The following is a 21888-nucleotide window of genomic DNA, read 5'->3' on the forward strand; positions in this document are numbered from 1 at the left end:
TCAGAATACATGACTGTCCAGCTTGCTACAGGGTCACCTGGCACCAGTAGGTGGTTTCTCCTCAGTGGCCCTGGTCCCCTCTGGCATGGTGGGGCAACAATCCCTGGCCTGTGTCATAGGGCACTTTAATTAGCACTTGGGGGAAAATAAAACCACAACAAAGAGGATTCTTCTTTTCAAGCAGCCCTCATCTGCCTGACATCGCCATCCCCCAGCTTCCAGGAGAGCTCTGTGGTTTTTCCCTCTGGGGTTTGAACTTCCTTTCAAATCCCTACAGTCACTCCCAGGCCCCCAAGCCTAGATGCCTGGAATCCCACTGGGACTGCACCAAGCCGCCCTGTGCGCTGCTCGGCATCGTTGCTCCCATCAGGCCAGGCCTTTCCAAGAACGCAGGTGGTTCCCTGTTGCCTGTCAGATGCAGCATAACCCAGATTACGCCCACCCCTGCCCCACCTGGGTTTTTGCAACCTTTTCTTCCCTTAGCAACCAACTTAGTTGGTCCACTTGAGTTCAAGGCCCACTTAAGTTCTGTGCCTTCCATAGGCAGCTCCTCACTTCCAGTTTTTCTTGTCACTTACCTAAACCTTACCCATCCGTGTGTCCTGATTCTCTTCAAGGCATTTCTGACTTCTAACCCCCTGTTGATTTTTCCTGTTAGCATGTCTGTGTGTCCACACACGTGGCTGGAATGTTGCTTTAGGTTTCCTTTTACTTTTTAAATTGTAGTACAACTGACCCTTCCTCCATCTAGTACTCCTTCTCTAGCACTGAAGCATTGGCCGTGGGTGTCAGAACCAGCCCAGCCTGCACGCAGGACCAATGTGGGCCTCCCTGAGCTTCGATTTCGCTCAGCAGTAACACAAGCTTGGTAACACTTACCTCACAGAACTCACTGAGGATTAAATACGATAACAATAGAAAATACCAAGCAGTGTCTGGCACCGAACAGAAATGCAAAATGTATTGGCTGAATTACAGCCTGGGCTTTAATCTTAGCTTCATATATAAAATAGCAATTATTTATGATTTTTAAAATTTCAGACAAAATAAAATCTTATTCACTACATTGTTCTGTATTTCTCATTTACAACCGCTAAAGACATTCTTCTCAGTAAGGGAAACATTTGTTTCTTCTTTTTTTTATACATATTTTTATTGATTTCAGAGAAACATTTATATATATATATATATATTTTATTGATTTCAGAGAAACATTTGTTTCTTCTTTTTATATATATTTTATTGATTTCAGAGAAGGGAGAGGGAGAGAGATAGAAACATCAATGATGAGAATCATTGATCAGCAAGCCCCCTACTGGAGATCAAGCCCACAACCCAGGCATATGCTGTGACCTCCTGGTTCATAGCTCAACACTCAACCTCTGAGCCACACCGGCCAGGCTGTTTCTTCTGATGAATAAGTACACTTCCTTTTATGTGGCAATGGAAACTACATAATCTTAAGGCTTTCCAGTTTCTGCCTTTGGCAGCCAGGAAGCTCCAGAGCAACATTTTGTACTCAATTGCAGATTTCCTCGCTGACCTGCAGGAGGCAGTGTGAGCGGGGAGAGAGTAAGGGCCCTAGGGCTGTAAGATGTGGGCTGGGGCACTCTTGGCCCCTTCTTACCCTAGATGACCCTACAGGCCTCTGTGAGCCTTAGTCTCCTCACTTGTGTCAAGGGGATAAGACGATGAGGATAATATCTATTTTTAGGACTGCTGTGAGATGATATGTTAAAAACACTTCACAAATTACCCAAAAAGTCATATGAAAGTTGGTTATTAGCAGCTGAGGTTTTCTAAAATGATTATTTTCCTTCTCTTCCCTCCCAATACTTGCATCCTATCTTTTAAACTTTGTTTTAATTGTTTTTCAGTTTTATTATAACTGTGTCTCTTGATTTGCTGTGATCCTTTCTGGAAGTATACAGAGTACAAATAAATGACAAAATTATTCCTAGAGGACAAGAAATCAAGACCTTCACTTGTTTTGTATAATAACATTATACAATAGAAAAACACTTAGCTATACTGAATTGTTAAAGTAAGCTGAACTGTAGGTTAGTCTGAGAAAAAGGGGCTTTTGAGGGGACTTGTGCTGCTAATGATTGATGAGTTAGTCACTCATTCCTTCTTTCATTTGTCAAAGCTTACACTGATGCCTGCTGGGAGGCAGGCACTCTGTTGGGACTGGAAAAACAAAGGTGACTGACCCAAAACAGTGCTCACAGGGCAGGATAGAGGGAGGGATGTAAAAAGTAGTTTCACTGGAGGATACCGTCCGGAGTGGACAGGAGAAGGGGGCCTTTGAAGGCACATGGACTTTCTTTGATCAGAAGAGGGAGGGAGAGGATCCAGGTAGAGGAAACACACAAGATGGTCTCTTCTGGTAACCCCAAGCGGTTCAGTTTGTTCAGGGAAGAAACTGGTTAGAGATTCACAAAAACAAACAAAGGTCAAACTAAGAAGAACCTTATATCCTCCGAGGAACTTGGATTTTATCTTGAAGGGGAGGGGTATGTAGTCAGTGAAAGATGCTGATGGCCAGAAAGTGACTTGACCTTTTGAGACGCAGTATCGTACAAGTTGTGTGCAGTGTTTGACAATTACTCCTGAAGGCAGGACCTGACTCCAAGACGAGGACCATCTGCGGGAGGTATTCATATAGGGCCTGTATGAACATAGGCCAACTGAGATGTTGAGAAAGGGAGTCAGGTTCTGGACCAGGGCTGGACTAAAGGACCTTTAAAGTTCCTTCCAAATCAGAGATTCCTTGATTCTAAAGCAAACCCGGTAGCTGAATTGGGATCTGTGGCTGCGGAGCTGCTGTGGGCAGCAAATGGGTTAAGGCTCAAATAACTTTTATATATGAATTAATGTGTAGAGTTGGGAGCCAAAATCTGTTCCATTAATTTTTCCATCCATTCCAGGAGCAGTTAGGTACACACAGTAAAGTTTATTTTGGTGCATGGTATACTTCACTCCATTAAAAATAAATTAATCAGCAAATTCCTGCCTGGCTCAGCTCTGGTTTATGTAAATAGTGCCCAGCTGTAATGAGTTACAAGGTGTTATTATCTCACACACACAGAGGAGGCTTCACTCTGGAGCTCCGTTCACAACAAACTCATCTTAAATAAACTTAGAGAAGGCGGCTTGATTTGTAATGTTTTCACAGAAGTGGGATATACCTCATCCATATAGAGTTTCTTTATGTGACTCATTTTATAGCAAGTTAAATGAAGGAAGTTTGATGGGGGGAGGGGCAATATGGTTCCACGCCCCCTTTCTTCAATTTAAAGAAAATCCCCCAAGAGATGACCCACACTCAGAGGGAGGAGGGGACTGGTCCTCGAGTGCCCAGGCCCAGCTGGCTCGATAGCACAGGCTCAGAAGCTGGGAAGGGCATAGGAAGCTGGGCACAGGGCTGGGCCCTGTGATGGTACAGCAAAGCCAGGAAGAATGTTTCCTTCTCCTCCTCAACATCTCATACAAGGGGGAACCGAGAGAGGAAAGACAGCATGTTCCTCACCTGGTTCACTGTTCTTGAGGCCTCTTTCCATATGACTTGGGATATGACAAGCACTTGGTCATCAGAGGCCTTTGGGGCCCCAGAGGACAGGGCCTGGCAAGCCATGGACGGACCAGAACAGTGACATCTCCGTGAATCGGAGGCAAAGGCAGCAGCAGGGACCCTCCTGAGCCTCTCCCTGCCCGTGTCTCTGAGCGGGGGGTACCCTCGGCTTATAGCACCTGCCACCTCAGGTGAGTTTCTGAAAGACCCTGGATTAGAGAAGAATCATGGGAGAGTTCAATCTGACTCTTTTAATGGCCAACGCAACCCCACAGCTCACAGCCGGCGGACAGAGCATGGCTACCCATCTTGACTCAGCAGCATTACAAACTGCTCCTGGGCCACAGTGGGCCCTGGGTGGGGTGTCCTCTTTCTAATGTACCCCCATCCCTTCTGCGGCCTTTGGGAAAAGCTGTCCATCACAAGGTTGCTAGAGGGGACTTAGAGAATGTTTGCTGGGGAGCTCTTGCTCAGGGCTTCTCATGAGGGAGAAAACACCCCAAAAGAGCTTCTCCCATTACTAACCCCGACCAGATCAAATTCCTGGGTACACTAAGAGGAAAATCAACACAAATGGGGCCAGGTAGTTGACAGATGCTGTTCATAGGTCAGTTCAGGCCACTTTCTGCAGGGTCCTGGGCACTTCTTCTCTGGTGGTTCTTCAACACCAGCGGGCCAGCTGCTCAGAGGGACCAGCCCATCAAAGACCCTCGTCATTATAAACTGGGGAATGGGGCTTCAGGACGCTCTGAGGATTCTTCTCCACTAGAGGGCGCCAGCTCACCTCCCCGGTTAGAAGCAGATCCTCACCATTCATGGAGTCCAGGTACTGAATCTGCAACGGGGAGAGCAGCACATAGAGGAAAGGGACAGGGCAGAACAGATGTGAGATGGCGTAAGGAACCAGCCTTCCAAAGGAGAGAAAAGGAGGGGCATGAGGGAACTTCTGACCATCCCAGCTCTCAGGCCACGGGCAGCCTCTGATCTCCCAAATTATTTCACTTAGGAGGTTTGGAGAAACAAGTCACTGGGGAAACTCACTGGGAAGGCTTTAGAGAATTCCCTCATGCCTCCAAACAGACACACAGACACACAAACCCTGACTTTCTGGACTGAAAGAACTTTCTAGGGAGGATGTATCAGGGGGAGGTATGTCCTTGAGGTAGGGGTGTGTGCATGTGTGTGTGTGTGTCCATTCAGAGTAACAATGAATGGTACCCAGGTGAGTCAATTCCCTTCTCTGAGACTTAAGTTCCCTTGTCTGAGAAAGGTCTGAGAAAGGGGATAGTAACATGTACCTCACAGGACTCATGACAAGATTATATGATAGAACATTACTAGTCCCTGGGACTTTTTGTCTCTGCTGTCCTCTAGTGGGCCCTGACTCTGGTCAGTGGGCCCCAGCTTCATCCCTCTAGGATGGCTGGGGAGTTATCTCCCTGACCAGCTCTGTGGAGAGGGGACACCTGAGATGCAGAATTGGAACAGCTGCAGGGGAGATGTGGTCAGGCAGTTCTGCAGGGAGCAGGTCATCTAGTGACTAAATCTCAGGAGATAAGGGCAATCTCTGGAAACATTCCCCAGTGGCTGCTAATAAGGAGAGCAGAATAAAAAGAAATGCTTTCAAATGGCAGGGCAAGATCTAGGGTGAGAGCAGGATCAGAACAGGAGTCAGCACTAGATTTAGGAAGATGAGACTCCATTTTGGAGTAAGAAGACATTTGGGGGATAATGGGAGGGGCAGGAGTCCAGAGGCCTCATCTTATGCCTCAGATCACCTCCCCCTTCCAATAATTCCTTCACTTCTGCTGTTTCACCTTCAGGCTGCTGGCCTTTGAACAGAAGCCCGGTCTCTCCCATTACCTCAGGTCTAGATTCCACACATCCTGCTATCCTCCGGGGCAAGAAGATCACCTGACCCATTATCTTCCCTAAAATCCACTCCTCTTTCCAACTACTCCATTTCGGTCCTTAGCGCCCCCACTCTGCCCACCTCCTGGGAGGAAAATCTCAACATAACCCAACTGGGGCTTGGGACCACCTACCACACCAACTAGCATCCTGGTGCGGTACTAGAATCTGCCCAGGCCCCAGCTTCCTGGTCTCCCTTGTTCCCCTGGGTCAGACTTTGTCTCTCCTTTCTCTGCCTTCCACAGCACTCTGTTCCTACTGTATCACATCACAGACGGACTTATTCCAGGGTTAGCCTTGTGCCTGACTGGCTTCCTCACCAAACCAGGAGCTGGCTCCTTAAGGGCAGGGCTAGGATTCAGTAATCTTTGCTTTCTGAATAGAGTGCCTGGCACAGAAGGTGCTCAAAACAGTTGCTCACAGAACTGGGTCCCTGTCAAAGCTCCATGCTTCCCTAACAGCCTCATCACTGTTTTCCAATTGCCGGCCTCTCCTTGGGGCAATATGGGACTTCTTATAGGGCATCCGTGGGGCAATCCCTTCCTTTAGGACCCTCAGCTACCTCTTTGTCATGCCCCCTGGCACAGGCCCACCACAGCAGATGGAAAAGTTGGGCTGGTCTCTCAGAAAACATAGCATTTGCTTTGCCAATTGCTACTGCTGGCTGAGGGTGAGCCTAGTGAACAGTAGGAGTCTCAGAATTCTGTGTGGGTGGGGCCCTCTGGCCATAATGCCTTCTCTCTGGTGCTGGCAGATTTGAAGAACTGTCAAACAGAAGTCCTAGCTTCGGGGGTTCTCTACCCTTTGGGTCTGAAAAGCCCCAGTATGTGGCTTTCCCAGCAATCAACAAGATGGTCCTGCTGCTGTCTTCTTCTCAGAGCTGGGGTCTGGCCTTCCATTTTCTGGCTGTTGGAGGCTTGAAGGCCACAGACACAGGTGAATAAGAGAATAACTGTGGGGTGAGGCCCTTTCAGCTCCAGGGGCCAGGCCCATGAAGCAAAGATGTGACTCATGGGACAGCCTGAGCTGATGAGCTGTCTGGAGCAGCTGAGGCCCCTAGTGACTACATGAATCACCCAGCTTAGGGTTCTAGGCCAGCTGTGCAGGCTGACTCACTGGGAGACCCTAGAAAAGCATCTATGTTCCTCTTCCCTGCCACTCAGCTCACTCATCCATAAAGTAAGGGTTTCCCATCAATACGAGATGGGGGGCATAGAGATCAAGAAGTGAATTCTCCATGGGCCTGAGAAAAATCAATTAAGTAGTCCTCACTCTGGAGATTTCTCCTAGATCCTTGGGTTTCAGGAAGCCCTGGAGAGCTAGAGAAGTGAGGAATGAGGGGGTGGGGGGACCCTACTTGACTATGCATTGTGGGAAGAAGCTTGAGGGATGTCTGTGGAATGCTGCCCGGAGCTCAGTCCTGTTATAAATCCTGGGGCTCAAAGTAGGTATAGAAATGGTGCTACAGTGGGTGGTTGCATTGTACCCCATGCCCATACCTTATAGGACTATGTGTCCCAGGATATAGCACACCACTTGGCATGCAGAAGGCAATCAAATGTGCCATGAATGAATAAAAGTTCCTGAAAGCAGGTGCCTGTTCTCCTATTCCCATTCCATGACCTGTGGCCTAGCTTATGGTGGATACACAGAAAGTGCTCTTCTCCGGTGCCCACTGCTGACATGATTCGATCAGTATTCCCTCAGAGTAGCGTCCGGGAACTCAGCCTCTCATGAGCCTCTGGCAGCCCAGCACTGACAGACCTCGGGAAGGACCTGCTTTCCATGAGACTCTGGAGGGGCGGGGAAGGGTTCCTCACCTGTTTCCTCACATATTCCACCAATAGTTCAAGCTGTCGGGGGTCTTCACATTTCTGGTTGAAGAAGGTTCTCCATAGGGCAGCAGCCAGCCCATGGTCATCTGAAAGGATCCCCTGGAACACAGAGTACCACAGGTGGTCTTCTGAGGAGCACGGAAGAGCCATGATACAAAAGCTGGGGCTATTGAGAATACACTAATAGCCACAGAATTGGCTCAGAAGGACATTACAGACACTATGAGAAACAGGGAAGCTACATGGTAGAGCTGGAAGAGGTTTTCAGAGAGTATCTGGTCCAAATTCTTCATTTTACACAGAGGAGAAACATGGAGACCAGAGGGGCTGAGTGACTGGCAGAGATGGGGCTCATGTCTGGTTGACCCTCCCAGGCCACAGCTCCCTCTACTCAGCAGTGGTCCCACTGCTGTCCACAATGTATGGGCTTGAAATAATGGAAGAATATATTTTTCCCAGGAACAGAGATGGGTATGGACTGCACCTTCTCTCCTGGTCCAAGGACATATATCTGCAAGGCAGCTGGTAATTTGGGGATGGAAACTAGGCATCTTGGCCTCAATGTTACCCAGCTCTAGCCTGGCCATTGCTGGCCCAGCCTCTCTAAGTAGAGGAACAGGCTGTTCAGCAATATTACCATGGTTCACAGAGGGAATGCTCAGAGCCTGTGTGTATGTGTGCCTACCACTGTCTCTCCCGGCACAGTTGGGAAGTCCAAATATCACAGAGGCTAATCAGCAGCTGGGCCATGAATTAGGACCATTTTACTAGTATAGCTTGGATCTCTAAGGGAGGACAGGAGAGGGTCTTACTTCCTGTGATAAGGGCAACTGAAGGGAAAGGCCCTGAGAAGTTTTCTGTCCAGGTGCCAAGGTAGTGTATGGAACCAGACAAAGTGCTGACTGGGAGTTAGAAGGTTGGATCAAGTCCTAGCTCTGCCATTGCCAAGCTCAGAGATGGTGGGAAGTTCACTAAACCTGAGTCCCAGCCTTCTCATCTATAAAACAGAGATGAAAATACGTGCCCTTCTCACAGCATCCTTGAATTATAAATAAAATATAACATAAAGATGTTTTGTTGAGTGTAATATATCACTTACAAAGATTAGGAGCTTGCTTTGGCAGGCAGCTGTTGATAATAGTTGAAACAACAGTGGGATCTGGGGATCAGACCATCTGACTTCAAATGGGGGCTCTGTCACTTGATGTCTGCATGGCTTATGAAAAGCTACTAGCTCTTCCTGAGCCCCAGTTTCTCATTGGCTAAACAAGCATAATACCTATCCCACAAAGTTGTTGCGAGAATTAAGAAATAATGGTCATGAAAGACCCTGTAAGTGTAAAATCATTACACGAAGACCCAGAACCATTTATTTGACATGCTGTGGGCTGGCCTCTGGGGCACTGCAGTACATGAGGTCTGGCTTCAGGTCTGCTGCCAGGAAAAGCCATGCCCAGTATGACAGTTTGGTGGAAAAATAGTCCACCTGCTCCAAATGTCCCTGCGAAACACCCCTGCAGTTCCACCACTTAAGAGACTATCCTGGCACAATGGCCGAGTCAGGAAAACCAGCTTCTTCCGGTAGATGGGACAGGAGCCAAAGACTAGCTCAGGCACATCACCGTTTTCCTAGCTATTTGCTAACACAACAGACTGCCTGTGTCTGAAGCGCCCTGGGCACATGCTGGAGTGCTGCTGGCAGCCACCCACATGTGCTACATAGGAAGGAATAGAAGTGCGAGCGGGTGTTATGAGGACTTGGAGAATGAGCATAGAGCACAGGACAGCAAAAGCCATGGCCTGCTGCAAACAGGCAACCTTGGTGGTGGGTGAATGGCTGGGAAGGTGCAAACCCATAATCAGTTCCTGATTGTCAGAAGGAAAAGGATGACTCAGGACTCACATTAATAGTGATAACAGCCTGACTATTTCAGACTGTCAGAGTTCCTTCACACCTGGCTCCTAATGATTACGGGTGCCAAGAAGAACAGATATTATTATCCCCATTTGAAAGAAAAGTACCCTAGGCTTGGAGGTCATCTAGCTAACTGAATGTAGAACTAGGACCAGAATGCACTGGTGAGGCCAGGGGATGGTGCCTGACTAGCTCTAGTTAGGATGCAATACCTGGAACAGAGTAGAAGTGCTAGAAAAATGGTTAACTAAATCTATGAACCCAGCTTCAGCCCTCTTTCCACCATGCTGCTAGTAAGTCAGTGAAAACAAATTGGAGACAGGTATGAGAGAGTATAAATTTCAAACCAAGGAAGCAGGAAAAAAGGGTGCCTTGGAACCAAATATTAGGTTGCATAGCAATTCTCTTACAATCTACTAGGGCACCTACCTGTTTTCCCTACGATGCCAAAAAAAAAAAAAAAAAAAAAAAGCATCCTTCAGGAAATAAAGATACCTAGGTCTAGAGAGTAACTGAGAGGAAGCCAAAAGGGACTCTCTGGCTCTAGAGCAGCGGTTCTCAACCTGTGGGGCGCGACCCCTTTGGGGGTCGAACGACCCTTTCACAGGGGTCGCCTAAGACCATCGGAAAACACATATATAATTACATATTGTTTTTGTGATTAATCACTATGCTTTAATTATGTTCAATTTGTAACAATGAAAATATATCCTGCATATCAGATATTTACATTAGGATTCATAACAGTAGCAAAATTACAGTTATGAAGTAGCAACGAAAGTAATTTTATGGTTGGGGGTCACCACAACATGAGGAACTGTATTAAAGGGTCGCAGCATTAGGAAGGTTGAGAACCACTGCTCTAGAGGGCTCTGGTGATAATTAAGGGTTTAGAGTAGCAGAGTCTCACTCAATGAAGACTGATTTGACACCATGATGTGCTTAGCTTGATGGTAGGAACAGAATCACAGCAATATGGTCTTGCTCACAGGCAGCTTGCAATCTAGTTGAAGGAACAAAGCTAGTGCACATCAAAATAGGCTTAAATCCTGGAGAATAAGCAAATGCTCATCTGTACAGGGAGACCCTGAGGTATACTCTGTTCATGGCTGGCTCCCATTCTTGAGTCTTAGCTTCTATGACAACTCTTCAGAGACCTCCCCACACCAAGTACATTCCCCCTGTTATTCTCTATCACTGCACTCTATTTTACTGCCTATCTCCTCTTTGGTAAGGGGGAGATAGGCAGTAAACTAAGTGGGAAAGAACCAGACTATGTTTGTTTTATTCACCAATATATTCCCAGTGGAACACATGGTAGGCATAAATAAATACCTGTTAAATTGATGGATGGATAGTGAAGTTCAGAGTAAGAGACAGAGATCTAGAGGATTCAGGGAAAGCTGTAGAGAAAGGGGCCTTTAGGAATGGAGAATATTTGGAGAACTACAGGACATTCTAAGCAAGAGAGGATAATTTTAGTTTACTAAACATTTATGGAGGGAGTTGCCTACAAGGTGCCAGGCCTTAAACCAGGCGCATAGGGGCAAAGCTGACAGACTGAGCTACTACCCTCTAAACCTGGTTGTCCAGAAAAGCCTCAATCAGGCACAGCATGTCTGTGGGGCAGCGAGGCAAATGGCCTCACTTGGGAAGGCTACACATCAGCAGGAAATGAGAGATAAATGTAGATAGGATATGTCATAATGAGGATGGTTTACAAAAGGCCTGAAGTTCCTTGAACCTAACGTAGTAGCAAACAAGAAGGTTCTGAAAGTATCCAGGGTGGGGCACAATCCCAGCAAGAGTCTAGGGCAGTGGTTCTCAACCTTCTGGCCCTTTAAATACAGTTCCTCATGTTGTGATCCAACCATAAAATTTTCGTTGCTACTTCATAACTGCAATTTTGCTACTGTTATGAATCGTAATGTAAATATCTGATATGCAGGATGTATTTAGGCGACCCTTGTGAAAGGGTTGTTTGACCCCCAAAGGGGTCGCAACCCACAGGTTGAGAACCGCTGGTCTAGGGAAAGGTGCTGGTCTAGGGAAACATCAGTTAAATCAGAACTTAAGGGGGATAGGGCCTAAATATTGGTATTTCTAAAAAGTGTCCCAGGTAATTAGTATATTTCCCAAACGTTCCCACTTTTAAAAGTCACCTGGGGTACTTGTTGAAATACCAGGCCCCACTTCAATTGAACTGGAATCTTCAAAGAGGTGCTCAAGAATCAAATTCAAAAAGCACCCCAGGTAACTCTTGTGACCAGGCATGTTTGTAAGATGACTCTTCTAGGATGGCCTAGGATAGGGGACAGAGAAGAGATGCAATTCAGAATATATTTGTTAATATTGGTGAAAGAAATCAACGGAGCCAACTGCTATAAAGACTTCAAACAAACGCCAATAGAAAGAATTCCATTTCTTCAATTCTTTTTTGGTTAATCCTCCTCACCCAAGGACATTTTCCCATTGATTTTTAGAGAGAGTGGAAAGGAGGGGGAGAGACAGAAAGAGAACAAGATCGATGTAGAGACACATTGATTGACTGCCTCCCATAAGCGCCCTGACCGGGGCCAGGAATTGAGCCTGCAACCGAGGTACATGCCCTTGACTGGAATTGAACCTGTGACCCTACAGTCTCTATCCCCTACATCAAACTGGCTAGGGCTATATTTTTGCAATTCTAAGCTTCATTTTTTTATACACTGTAAGATCTCTGAAATCAGAATGTATCTGATTTAACAACTAATGTGTAGATTCAAGAATGTTTCTCAACTCCCATCTCATTCCCAGAAAGTTCATGTTAAATTAATGGTGTGTGGGGTATGCAACCTAAATTGCTCTTATAATTGGCTATCTGGTGGACTGAGAATCAGAAAACCTCCATCTTAACTAGTCCTATGACCTTATACAAGTCATTTACTTAATTTTTTGTAAGCTTCTCTCCTGGCTTTAATTATTATCTTTAGGCTGATAACATGTCCTCCACCCTGAACTCTAGTTTCTTACTTTCATCCTTTTATGTATTTCCTCCCTTCCTTACTCCTCACCCACCCTGTGCCAAGCACCATGCTAGCCAATAGGAACACAGACACGGCAGATACTGCCACTACCCAGAAGAAACCCCCATCCAGGATGACAGTTAATATTACTGCAGTACGGGCTGTGGAGTCCAGGGAGGGCAGAATGGCTGAGCCTGGGGAAGTGCTGGGACCATTTCCCAGGAGGGGTGATGCTTACACTAAATCTGGAGGTAACCACAAAATGAGCATAAAATAATAAAAGCACATGATTTATTAAAATAGATGAGATATGATGAATCCTGGTGATGTGCACACAGGTATTCATTACACCATTCTTTTAACTTTCTTATGTTTGAAATTTCCATAATAACAGGGGGGAAAAGATGAGACAGATGCTACAACATGGATGAACCTTGAAGACATTATGCTAAGTGAAATAAGCCAGACACCAAGGACAAAAACTGTATGATTCCACTTATATAAGGCATTTAGAATAGTCAGCATTATAGAGACAGAAAGCAGAATAGTGGTTACCAGGGACTGGGGGAGGGGAGAATGGGAGAACAGTGTTTCATGAGCACAGAGTTTCAGTTTGGGTAGATGGAAAAAGGTCTGGAGCTGGATGGTGGTGATTGTTACTAAAAAATGTAAATGTACTTACATGACTAAAATGTACATTTTAAAAATGGTTAAATTTTTATGCTATGTACATTTTATAATAAGAAATGAGATATCCTCGGGTGAAGATTAAAACAAACAAACAAAAGAGCTACATCTAGATGTTCTGATGTGGAAGAATCCCCAAGATACAGTGTTCAATGAGAAAAGCAAGTTGCAAAGCATGTGTATAGCATGCACTTCCATAAAAAAAATAAATATATGGTGCTGTGTGTGCCCAGATAAGGTCTGGAAGAACACCCAACAGACTATTAACAAAGTTTCCTCTGGGGCACGGAAGTGGGCAGGACAGGACAGGGGCCTTTTATTTTCTACTTCAAACACTTATGTACAGTTTCATTAATTTTTAAAATGAGTATGTATTGCTTTTATAATTAAAGACAAAAAAGTGTGCTATTTGTCTGGCAGATGGTATTGTTTATATGTGTATGTCTTCCTCTCTCTGGAGGCACCTGGGGCTGAGAAAGTGACTGATTTGCCTTTGTCCCTCCATCCAGTTCCCTACAGGGACTCAATAAATGCTGACTAGTTGAATGATCTGTCCATATTATATGGTATTCTCTTCCCCAAGCACAGGCAAACTAGGGCATATAGTTGCCAGTGAAGATGAGCAAATAAATACTAAGCCATGATGGCAGGCAGTGACAACCCCTGAAGCTTTGCTCGGAGGCTCTCATCACAGGCCTTTGTTGGGGAAGGCCACTGTTCTGCCTAAGGCTTTGCAATGATCTTACCTCATCATATCCCAAGATTGCTGCATAGAAATTATTTGTCATAACCATCATGTTCTTCTTCAGGATATAGGGATTAACCTACAAGAAACAAAATTGCAAGAACAAAAGTATGAAAGAAAGGAACAAACTAAAAAGTAGGATCTTTGGCTTTTAGCTGTCACACACTCCTAAGACAAAGAGAGAGCCCCTAACTGGCCAAAATGCCAGTTCACCCCATTTCCCTGATCTGTCAAGGATTCTCCCCAGCTTGACAGCTTTAAGGTTTCAATGTCAAATTACACAAAGCAGTAACTTGGTTTAATGAACTGAGCCCCAACTGAACACGAAGTAGAAGAAACAGTTTCCTCACTGGAGGAGCATAGTCTAGTATTAGAAAACAGACATGTAAAAACTACAGTTGACCCTTGAACAACATGGGTATGAACTGTGTGGGTCCACTTATACATGGATTTTTTCCCCAATAAGTGCCTGTACTGTTTTCCATCCACAGTTGGGAGTCCATGGATTAGGAGGGCCAACTGTATATATTGATCTATGCTACTTTATCTATTTATCTATCTATTTTTAAAATATATTTTTAATTGATTTTGGAGAGGAAGGGAGAGGGTGAGAGATAGAAATATCAATGATGAGAGAGAATCACTGATTGGCTACCTCCTGCAAGCCCCACAGTGGAGACTGAGCCCGTAACCTGGGCATGTGCCCTGACCAGGAATCAAATTGTGACCTCCTGGTTCATAGGCAGATGCTCAACCACTGAGCCACCATGGTCGGGAGATCTATACCACTTTACATAGAGGACCACGGATTTTGGTATCCACAGAGGGTACTGGAACCAATCCCCCATGGATACTGAGGGTAGTTTTGGGGGAGTCAAAAGTTATACATGGATTTTCAACTGTGCAGGGGTTCACTATCAGGTTGTTCAATGATCAACTATAATTACTTGCAACGTGTTGTCTCAAATTCTATTCCAAACGTGGTGAGCCATAAATGAATTTTTTTTTTTTTTTTTTTTTACAGAGAGAAAGGGAGAAGGAGAGCTAGAAACATCGATGAGAGAGAAACATCGATCAGCTGCCTCCTGCACACTCCCTACTGGGGATGTGCCCGCAACCAGGGTACATGCCCTTGACCAGACTCGAACCTGGGACCCCTGAGTCCGCAGGCCGACGCTCTATCCACTGAGCCAAACCGGTTAGGGCCATAAATGAATTTTGGTACAAATGATCTCTGCTTGGGGGACTGGGAAAGAGTTCTCTCCATACTCCAGTGGACCTCAGAGGAGGAATGTGACAGAAGAGAGTAAGGGGGAGAAGAGATGACATTCTGGATAGAGGGAATAAGGTGTGCAAAGGTGGAAAGGCATGTAAAAAATTTAGGGAGTCCCAAGACGGGTAAACGAGCAGGAACACTGGTAAGATCTGATGGGTCTAGATTAGGAAATGTCTTAAGGACCACTCGAAAGAGCCTGTTGTGGTAAAAGGACAAAAGAAGGAAGTGACAGATGTGGGAACAGGAAGGAGAGGCAGGACTATGAGATGCTGAGGAGAAAGTAGGGACTCTGAGGCTATGGACAGGAGAAGAAAATAAGATGGGCTGAAGTAGTAAGATTGTTAATGTTAAGAGAATATTCTAGAAATGCAATTCCAGTGAGACCACTGAGACCCTGGTAGGATTCCTTTCAGAGAATGGCCAGGAGGGCCTTCAGAGCCTAGAGCGCAGTTCACTGAATATCTTCAATAGGGCAAAACTTTGACCTCCAAACCTCCAGAAATATGCTCGACTTTCCTAGCAGGAAGTCGAGTGTAATGTGCAATATGTAGTAAGGACTTGTTAATTATTTAAGCCGACAGGTTATTTGGAGCTTTATATGGAGAGTAAGATTTGTCCTTAACAACCCTGACAATGACCATGCTCACTATCCTCTTTTCCATTTACTGAATACTGGTTAAGGACCAGGTGCTTTATGGACATCATCCCCTCTAATCGTCATGGGAACTCAGAGAGGTAGATGTGCTACAGTCATGTTTGTATAGACACAGAAAACTGAGACGCAGACAGGTGAAGTGACTTGCCCTAGGTCCCACAGCAAATTAGTGACAAAGCTGAGATTAGCATCCAGGTCAATCTGATTCCAAAATCTATGTGCCTTACATTCCATCAGGTTACTGCCTTCAGGAGGATAATTTTACTTTGGATCATAAATTCAAGACTGAGTGATTTAATCCTGTGGTTTATAACTGGTCTCTGAAGAGGGCAGAAGAGTAGTGAAGGATTTAGTCATAAAACCTGAGTTCAAGTCTTAATTCTGCTATGTTACATAGGATGTGATCTTGCGTAAGTCAAGTAACCTCTGAGTATTTCCTTGTCTTCTAAATGTCCTACATGCAAATGCTGGTGTGAAGAGCAAATGAATTAGCATGTATTCATTCACTAATGCAACAACAGACGCTGAAAGCCTTAGTAAGTTGTGAAGTGCTCTGCAACTTCAAGGAATTATGAGTAATCCCTTTGGTTTGTTTGTATAAAACTAAAATCAGTTCCAATACTTTATAGTTATGAATAATGTTCAAAAAGGAAGAGAGAACTGTGAAGCTCAAGACTGGAAAATGTGAAATTGGATGCAAGCAGATAGTACAATCCATGACCTTTCCCACCCCACCTTCAACCCAGGCCAAATAAAACATCCATCTTTGTGTTCCCAGAGCTCTCTGTTCACACTTCTCCCTCTGGGTACATAACATGGTTTAGAATTGCTTAAGTACCTGTCTCTCCCACTAGTCTGTGAGCTATTCAGAGGTCATAAGGAACTCTGATTAATCTCAGCAACCCTATCACCCAGTCCAGAGCCTGGCCCAGAGCAGGATTTAAGACTGGCATGCTGATGACTGAATCCTTACAAGGGCCTGAGTGCCTCGCATAACACGTTCTATCCAATGATACCCATTTATTTGTTTCTGAAATTTCATACACATTTACTGCCGAACTTCTACTGCACCATCTTCTAGAATGGGCTGAGGTGAAAGGAGTCAATAAATAGGCCAGAGCTAGAGTTAATGTGAGGATGGGACTACAAACCCAGACCCATTGATACCTATTGTGGGGCTCTCCCTACTCCCATACTAGCTGTTCTCCTAATAGTGCAAGAAGGACCGGATCCATAAACAAATGCTGGAGTTGTCAAACACGAAGGCAGGAGCATCTCTAGAGGTAAACATTCACTGAACACGCTCACAGAGCTGGTTTATATGTGGCATCAAACCAGTAGGCTTTGAGCTGGAAGGGCCCTCAGAAACCACCTAGCTCAATCCCTTTGAAAAAATGGTAAACTGAAACCCAAAAAGAAGACAACTGTCCAAGGTCACACATCAGGTTAGTGTTCGGGTCAGAATTGGAACCTGATTTCTGGAGTGCTTTTCCTATTTCACCGTCTGCAGGGCTTTTCCAGAGATCACCAACACATTATTCTGCAAACCTCAGTTCTGCTTTTCAGCAAGGTCTATTTACATATGAACACACTTTCTTCTCTTGGGATGCACCTGCATTCTGGCTGGCTACTGCCCAGCAAGAGTGGACAGCAGGAGTGGAATTCCTTATTGGCAAGGCTCTTCTACCTCCTTGTCCTATATTCTAACACCAGTGTCCTGTAATCTGCCTCTCCCCCTCACCTCTAACTGAGAAATGGCAAGCAGCCACAGCTAGAAATGGTTTTCAGATATCATCACCCAGGCTGGATTAGATCATGAAAAGGGCCCTTCCTGGAAGAGGGTGGAAGCTCAATCAGTGCAGACACATGATATGCAGGCAACAGGTGAGCATAAGTGAGAACAGCTTCCTGAACTACTGGACTCACCCCACTGGGCCCTTCTAGCCGGCCCAGCAGCCAAGGGGAGCTGGATATTCCCTCTGGTGAACCTCTGTTGGGATTTTATTATCTCATTTAAGCTTGTTTGCTGGTGTGCAGGTTCTGTGTCCCCATTGCCAGATCATCCTATATGGAGCACCCTGTCCATGAATACACAGACGGAGAAACTCCTCCCAGATAGCATTGGGACGTTTTCTTATTAAACTCTTATCCTTTTCATAATGCTTTACTTTTTATAAAAAGCCATATATATAGCACCACCACAAGGAAAAGGTTCCTTTTATATCAGTTTACTCATATTTTCCCATTTATTTAAGCTATTAAAATTCATGCAGATATTTTATAAGCCATCAGGATTTGGTGACTGGTATTACTGAATGTTTAATAATAAACTAAACAGAAGAAATCAGAGGGTTAAATGATGACTGCAATTCCTGTAATGACTTAATTAAATTTTTATTGAGTACATAAACTATGATGTCATTTCTAGCCAACCATGGGTGTGCTTTCCCAGCATGTCACAGGGTGGGAGCACTCAATAGGAGGCTATGCTAAATGAGCAGCAAGTCTCAGCTGAAATGGGGAGGGGAGCAAGGCTCATGTAACACACTCAATAAATTATCCGTTCATTTTTAAACAAAGTCCATGAGTTATAATATATTTGCCATGCACTTTTTATGACATAATAAAAATGTTACCTTAAGGATTACTTAACACATACTACAAATGTTATAGCAGAGGCAGGCACAAGGGGCAAAGAAAACAAACATGAGCAGGCCAGAGACGGGTCCTGGAGTTTACATCCTGGGGGAATAGCATAGTATATTAAAAAGGGAATGCAAAAAAGGGAGGGGGATGCAAGAGTTCAGGGTTACTAATCAGCAGATTAATGAATGAGACAACCAACAGGGAGCAAAATTAAAGCAATAATGAATCTTTCAAGGCACATGTTTAATTAACGTAGTATTCTCAAGGAGGAATATTAGCTGTAAAGAGATGCCAGTTCATTTGAGGCCAATTTTCTGCCCTCTTTCCCGTTTTTGCTGTTGCTGCTCTTAAATACATTTATTTGACTGCTAACAGATTATGTGGATGGGGGACTGATGGAAGATTAAGTTTAAACTCTTCCAAGAGCTCTACGAGGTTCTTTGTGATCTGTTCTTGGTCGTCTTTCCTGCCTCACCTCCTCCCGCATTCCCACTTTAGCTCATTCTTCAGTCAGAGTAAACTATAAGCACTTTCCCAAACATGTCAGGTGTTCTTACAGCTCTTAAGCATACTGCTGCTGGGAATCCTCCTTTTTTAAATCACTGGGATGCTAACTCCTTGTCCTTTAAGACTCAGCTTACAAATTATATGTTCTCCAAAGCCACCTTTCTCCCCAATCTGAGGTGCCACAAAAGTGATTTGAGTCCAGAAACAGGTCCCATAATTCATTATTTAGCATGTGTCAAGAACTACACTAAGGGCTTTATATGTATATATGAGCTCACTTAATCCTTCCCAACAACTCTATGAGATGGATACTGTTACTATCTCCATTTTAGAGAAAAGGAAACAGGTCTGGGAAAGGGTAAGGTTATATAGCAAGGAAATAGTGGCTCAAGATTAAAATACACAGCAGTCTGACACACCATAAATAATGTGGCTGCTCCTTCATGTGTTCTACATTTCAGGCTATCTGTAGAGGCAGGGCTAAGATGGTCTTGGGTAAACACAACTCAGAGAATCCAAATTCCAATGGTAGCTAGAGATGGGCCAGAAGATGGGTCATCAGTGACCAGTTATTAATACATGAGACATCTCTAGTATAGCTAAGTCTCCTCCTGGAAAAACTGGGGGGGGGGGGGATAGTGTAACTATAGTATGGGAGGGGAAAATGAAAAAGGTTGGTATGAATAACACAAGAACTGATGGACCAGCTGGTGTGGTTCAGTGGTTGAGTGTCAACCCATGAACCAGGAGGTCACTTGTTTGATTCCTGGTCAGGGCACATGCCCGGGTTGTGGGCTCAATCCCAGTAGGGGCATGCAGGAGGCAGTTGATTGATGTTTTTCTCTCATAGATTTTTCTCTCTCTCCCTCTCCCAGAAATCAATAAAAACATATTTAAAAAATAAAAAGAAATGATGAACATGAAGGTGAGAATAAGCTTTAAGGCTACTAGCTTAGGCAAAGTTGCTAACAGCAAGCTGATAAGACTTTGTTGGGATGAATGAATGATAAAGGGTGGCTAGGATTGCTGACTTAAGCATAAGGAATGTATCAAATTTATCATAAGGCTAAAATGCAGTGCAAATGTTGCAGGTCAGGTTTTAGTAGTCTTTCTAGTAGCCAGGAATGCCATCAGCAAAGCTGTATAGTATCAACACCATGGGCCACAGTCATTGCATGGCAATAGGCTATGTGCATTCACTAACATCAGCCAGTCTATTTAAATGTAATGTTAGAAATTAGCTCAGTGTGCATTCTTATGGGAGGAACATAGGAACAGGTGAGAACAGAAAGAAAGAAGGGACATGGACAGACCAAATACACATGTGTGCATAATAACTCATTCACTTGCTTTATGACCGAGGGTCTTTTAGCAATGATAAAAAATACAACAAATAAAATTAGCTCTAACTGTATGTGTGTGCTCGTGTGAATCTGTAAATGTGTGTATACTGAAATGGAACATGGTCAGCAGGCAGAAATGCAGAAGCAGTAGTCTTAATTTCTGAATGGTCACAAAGTACAGGAGTCCTTTCCTTGGACTTGGGAAAAAGCCAATCAAGAGATGGCTGTCCTTGAAAATTACAGTCATTTACCGACTTGACAAGGCAGTCAAACACACCCATAAGTCCTCCACAATCACCTTGAAAAGAAGCTGATGAGGTATATTAAGGTCCTGGGAAGATCAAACTATTACACCAATTAAATTTTCTTCTATGTCAGGACATACAGATAAGAGGAAGATAGCTAATATATATCTGATTTCTGATGTTTTTCATTGTATCCCACATGACAAGTCTCATGAATACTCTAGTCAGATGGGGTCAATATGGCTTGAAAGAGTCCCTGTTTTAAAAATAGCACTGATGGGCAGTCCTAAAGGAAACAATTCTGGGGGCCTCCATTGAAATCCATACTGATAACAATTATGATGGTGGTAGTAACAATGAGAATATATCACATTTGACTTGATAGTTTTCACTTATATGATCTTGTGCCTCATGATCATACCTGGCACTCCAGGAGCTTACACACTAACTGCTACTTTTGTGTTGATTCTATAAACAAGGGAACAGAGGCAAGATGTTAAGAGACTTAACCCAAAGTCACACCATGCTTGTGACAGTGCTGGGACTTTTATCTCAGACGGCCAGTCCCTAAGTCTAGTGTCTTTTCTATACCGTCATACCTTTCTGCTTCTGATGAGTCATATCAGAAATGGAGAGTCATACAAGCAAAAGGCTAAAATTGCTTATTCAAGAAAACAAGAGTAAAAAGCTGAATTCTTGAAAAATTATCCTAGAAACAAGATGAGATTCAATAAGGTAAGTGCACAGAAGCATACCAAACTAAATAAATAACAGGATGTAAAAGGGTTTGATTAGCTAGACATCATAAAGTCTCAGAGCAAATCCCTGATCATGAGCAGATAAGTGAGAAATGTGAAATGATAATCATAATTAAACATATTAAAAGAAATGTCATAAACAAAGATAAAAAAAATTGTCTATCCTCTATTATTGTAATAGTCAAGAGTCTATTTTAGCTACCACACTTAAGAATAAACATGGAGAAACCAGAGAAATTTCAATGAAAGATGTCAGATAGGTATGGTCACATTGGGTTGGCACTGATTACAACCATGGCATTCAAGGTTCTACGGCTGTTCCATGGGTTGTTCTGGTTGTATCCATCATCAGCTTCCATGGATCAGTAGATCTTAAAGGTACTCTGATACTGTCTGAAGTGAACATCACTCTCTCTCTGCATTCCTTCCTTAGGGCTGGAACCTACTCCCCAACTCCATATGAGTTGGCAGGCTGCTGATCCTGGAATCCTGTTCTCTCTTCACAGAGCCCAAACTAATCTAATCAGACCTAACTTATGAGTAGAGACATCCAAAGGTAAAAGGCATCTAAAGTTGGATTATCCCAAAGAGACTATACTAAGTTCTGTTACTAATACTAGGATCCCTAAGCTTTCTTGTATCTTTCCTATCTGAGGCCTGTTATTAAACTCTCCTTCCTATTCCATGAGCCTTGTTACCTGCCAGTACATTCACTTGTTCACTTACTTTAGCAGAAGTCAATCTCTGTTGCTTACAATCAGTGGATATACTGTTATTCTTCAATTC

At 44.2% G+C, this 21888-nt stretch overlaps 1 protein-coding gene across 4 annotated transcripts in view; it reads right to left on the reverse strand.

Annotated features, from left to right (window-relative positions):
• Window positions 1-2933: 2933 nt before the first annotated feature.
• UQCC1 (ubiquinol-cytochrome c reductase complex assembly factor 1) overlaps window positions 2934-21888 on the reverse strand; it is a 111166-nt gene continuing 92211 nt past the window's right edge. For 3 of the 4 annotated variants that reach the window (XM_081097031.1, XM_081097034.1, XM_081097033.1), the window contains exons 8-10: window positions 13674-13751; window positions 7306-7419; window positions 2934-4409 (exon numbers count right to left, since the gene is read on the reverse strand). In XM_081097031.1, the coding sequence (XP_080953157.1) occupies window positions 4275-4409; window positions 7306-7419; window positions 13674-13751 (327 nt within the window). In that variant the 3' untranslated portion in view covers window positions 2934-4274. The remainder of the gene's footprint in view (window positions 4410-7305; window positions 7420-13673; window positions 13752-21888) is intronic. The other variant, XM_081097032.1, reaches the window with a different exon arrangement.

The sequence above is a fragment of the Myotis nattereri genome (assembly GCF_964212035.1).
Source record: "Myotis nattereri genome assembly, chromosome: 8".
NCBI classification, from domain to species: Eukaryota; Metazoa; Chordata; class Mammalia; order Chiroptera; family Vespertilionidae; genus Myotis; species Myotis nattereri.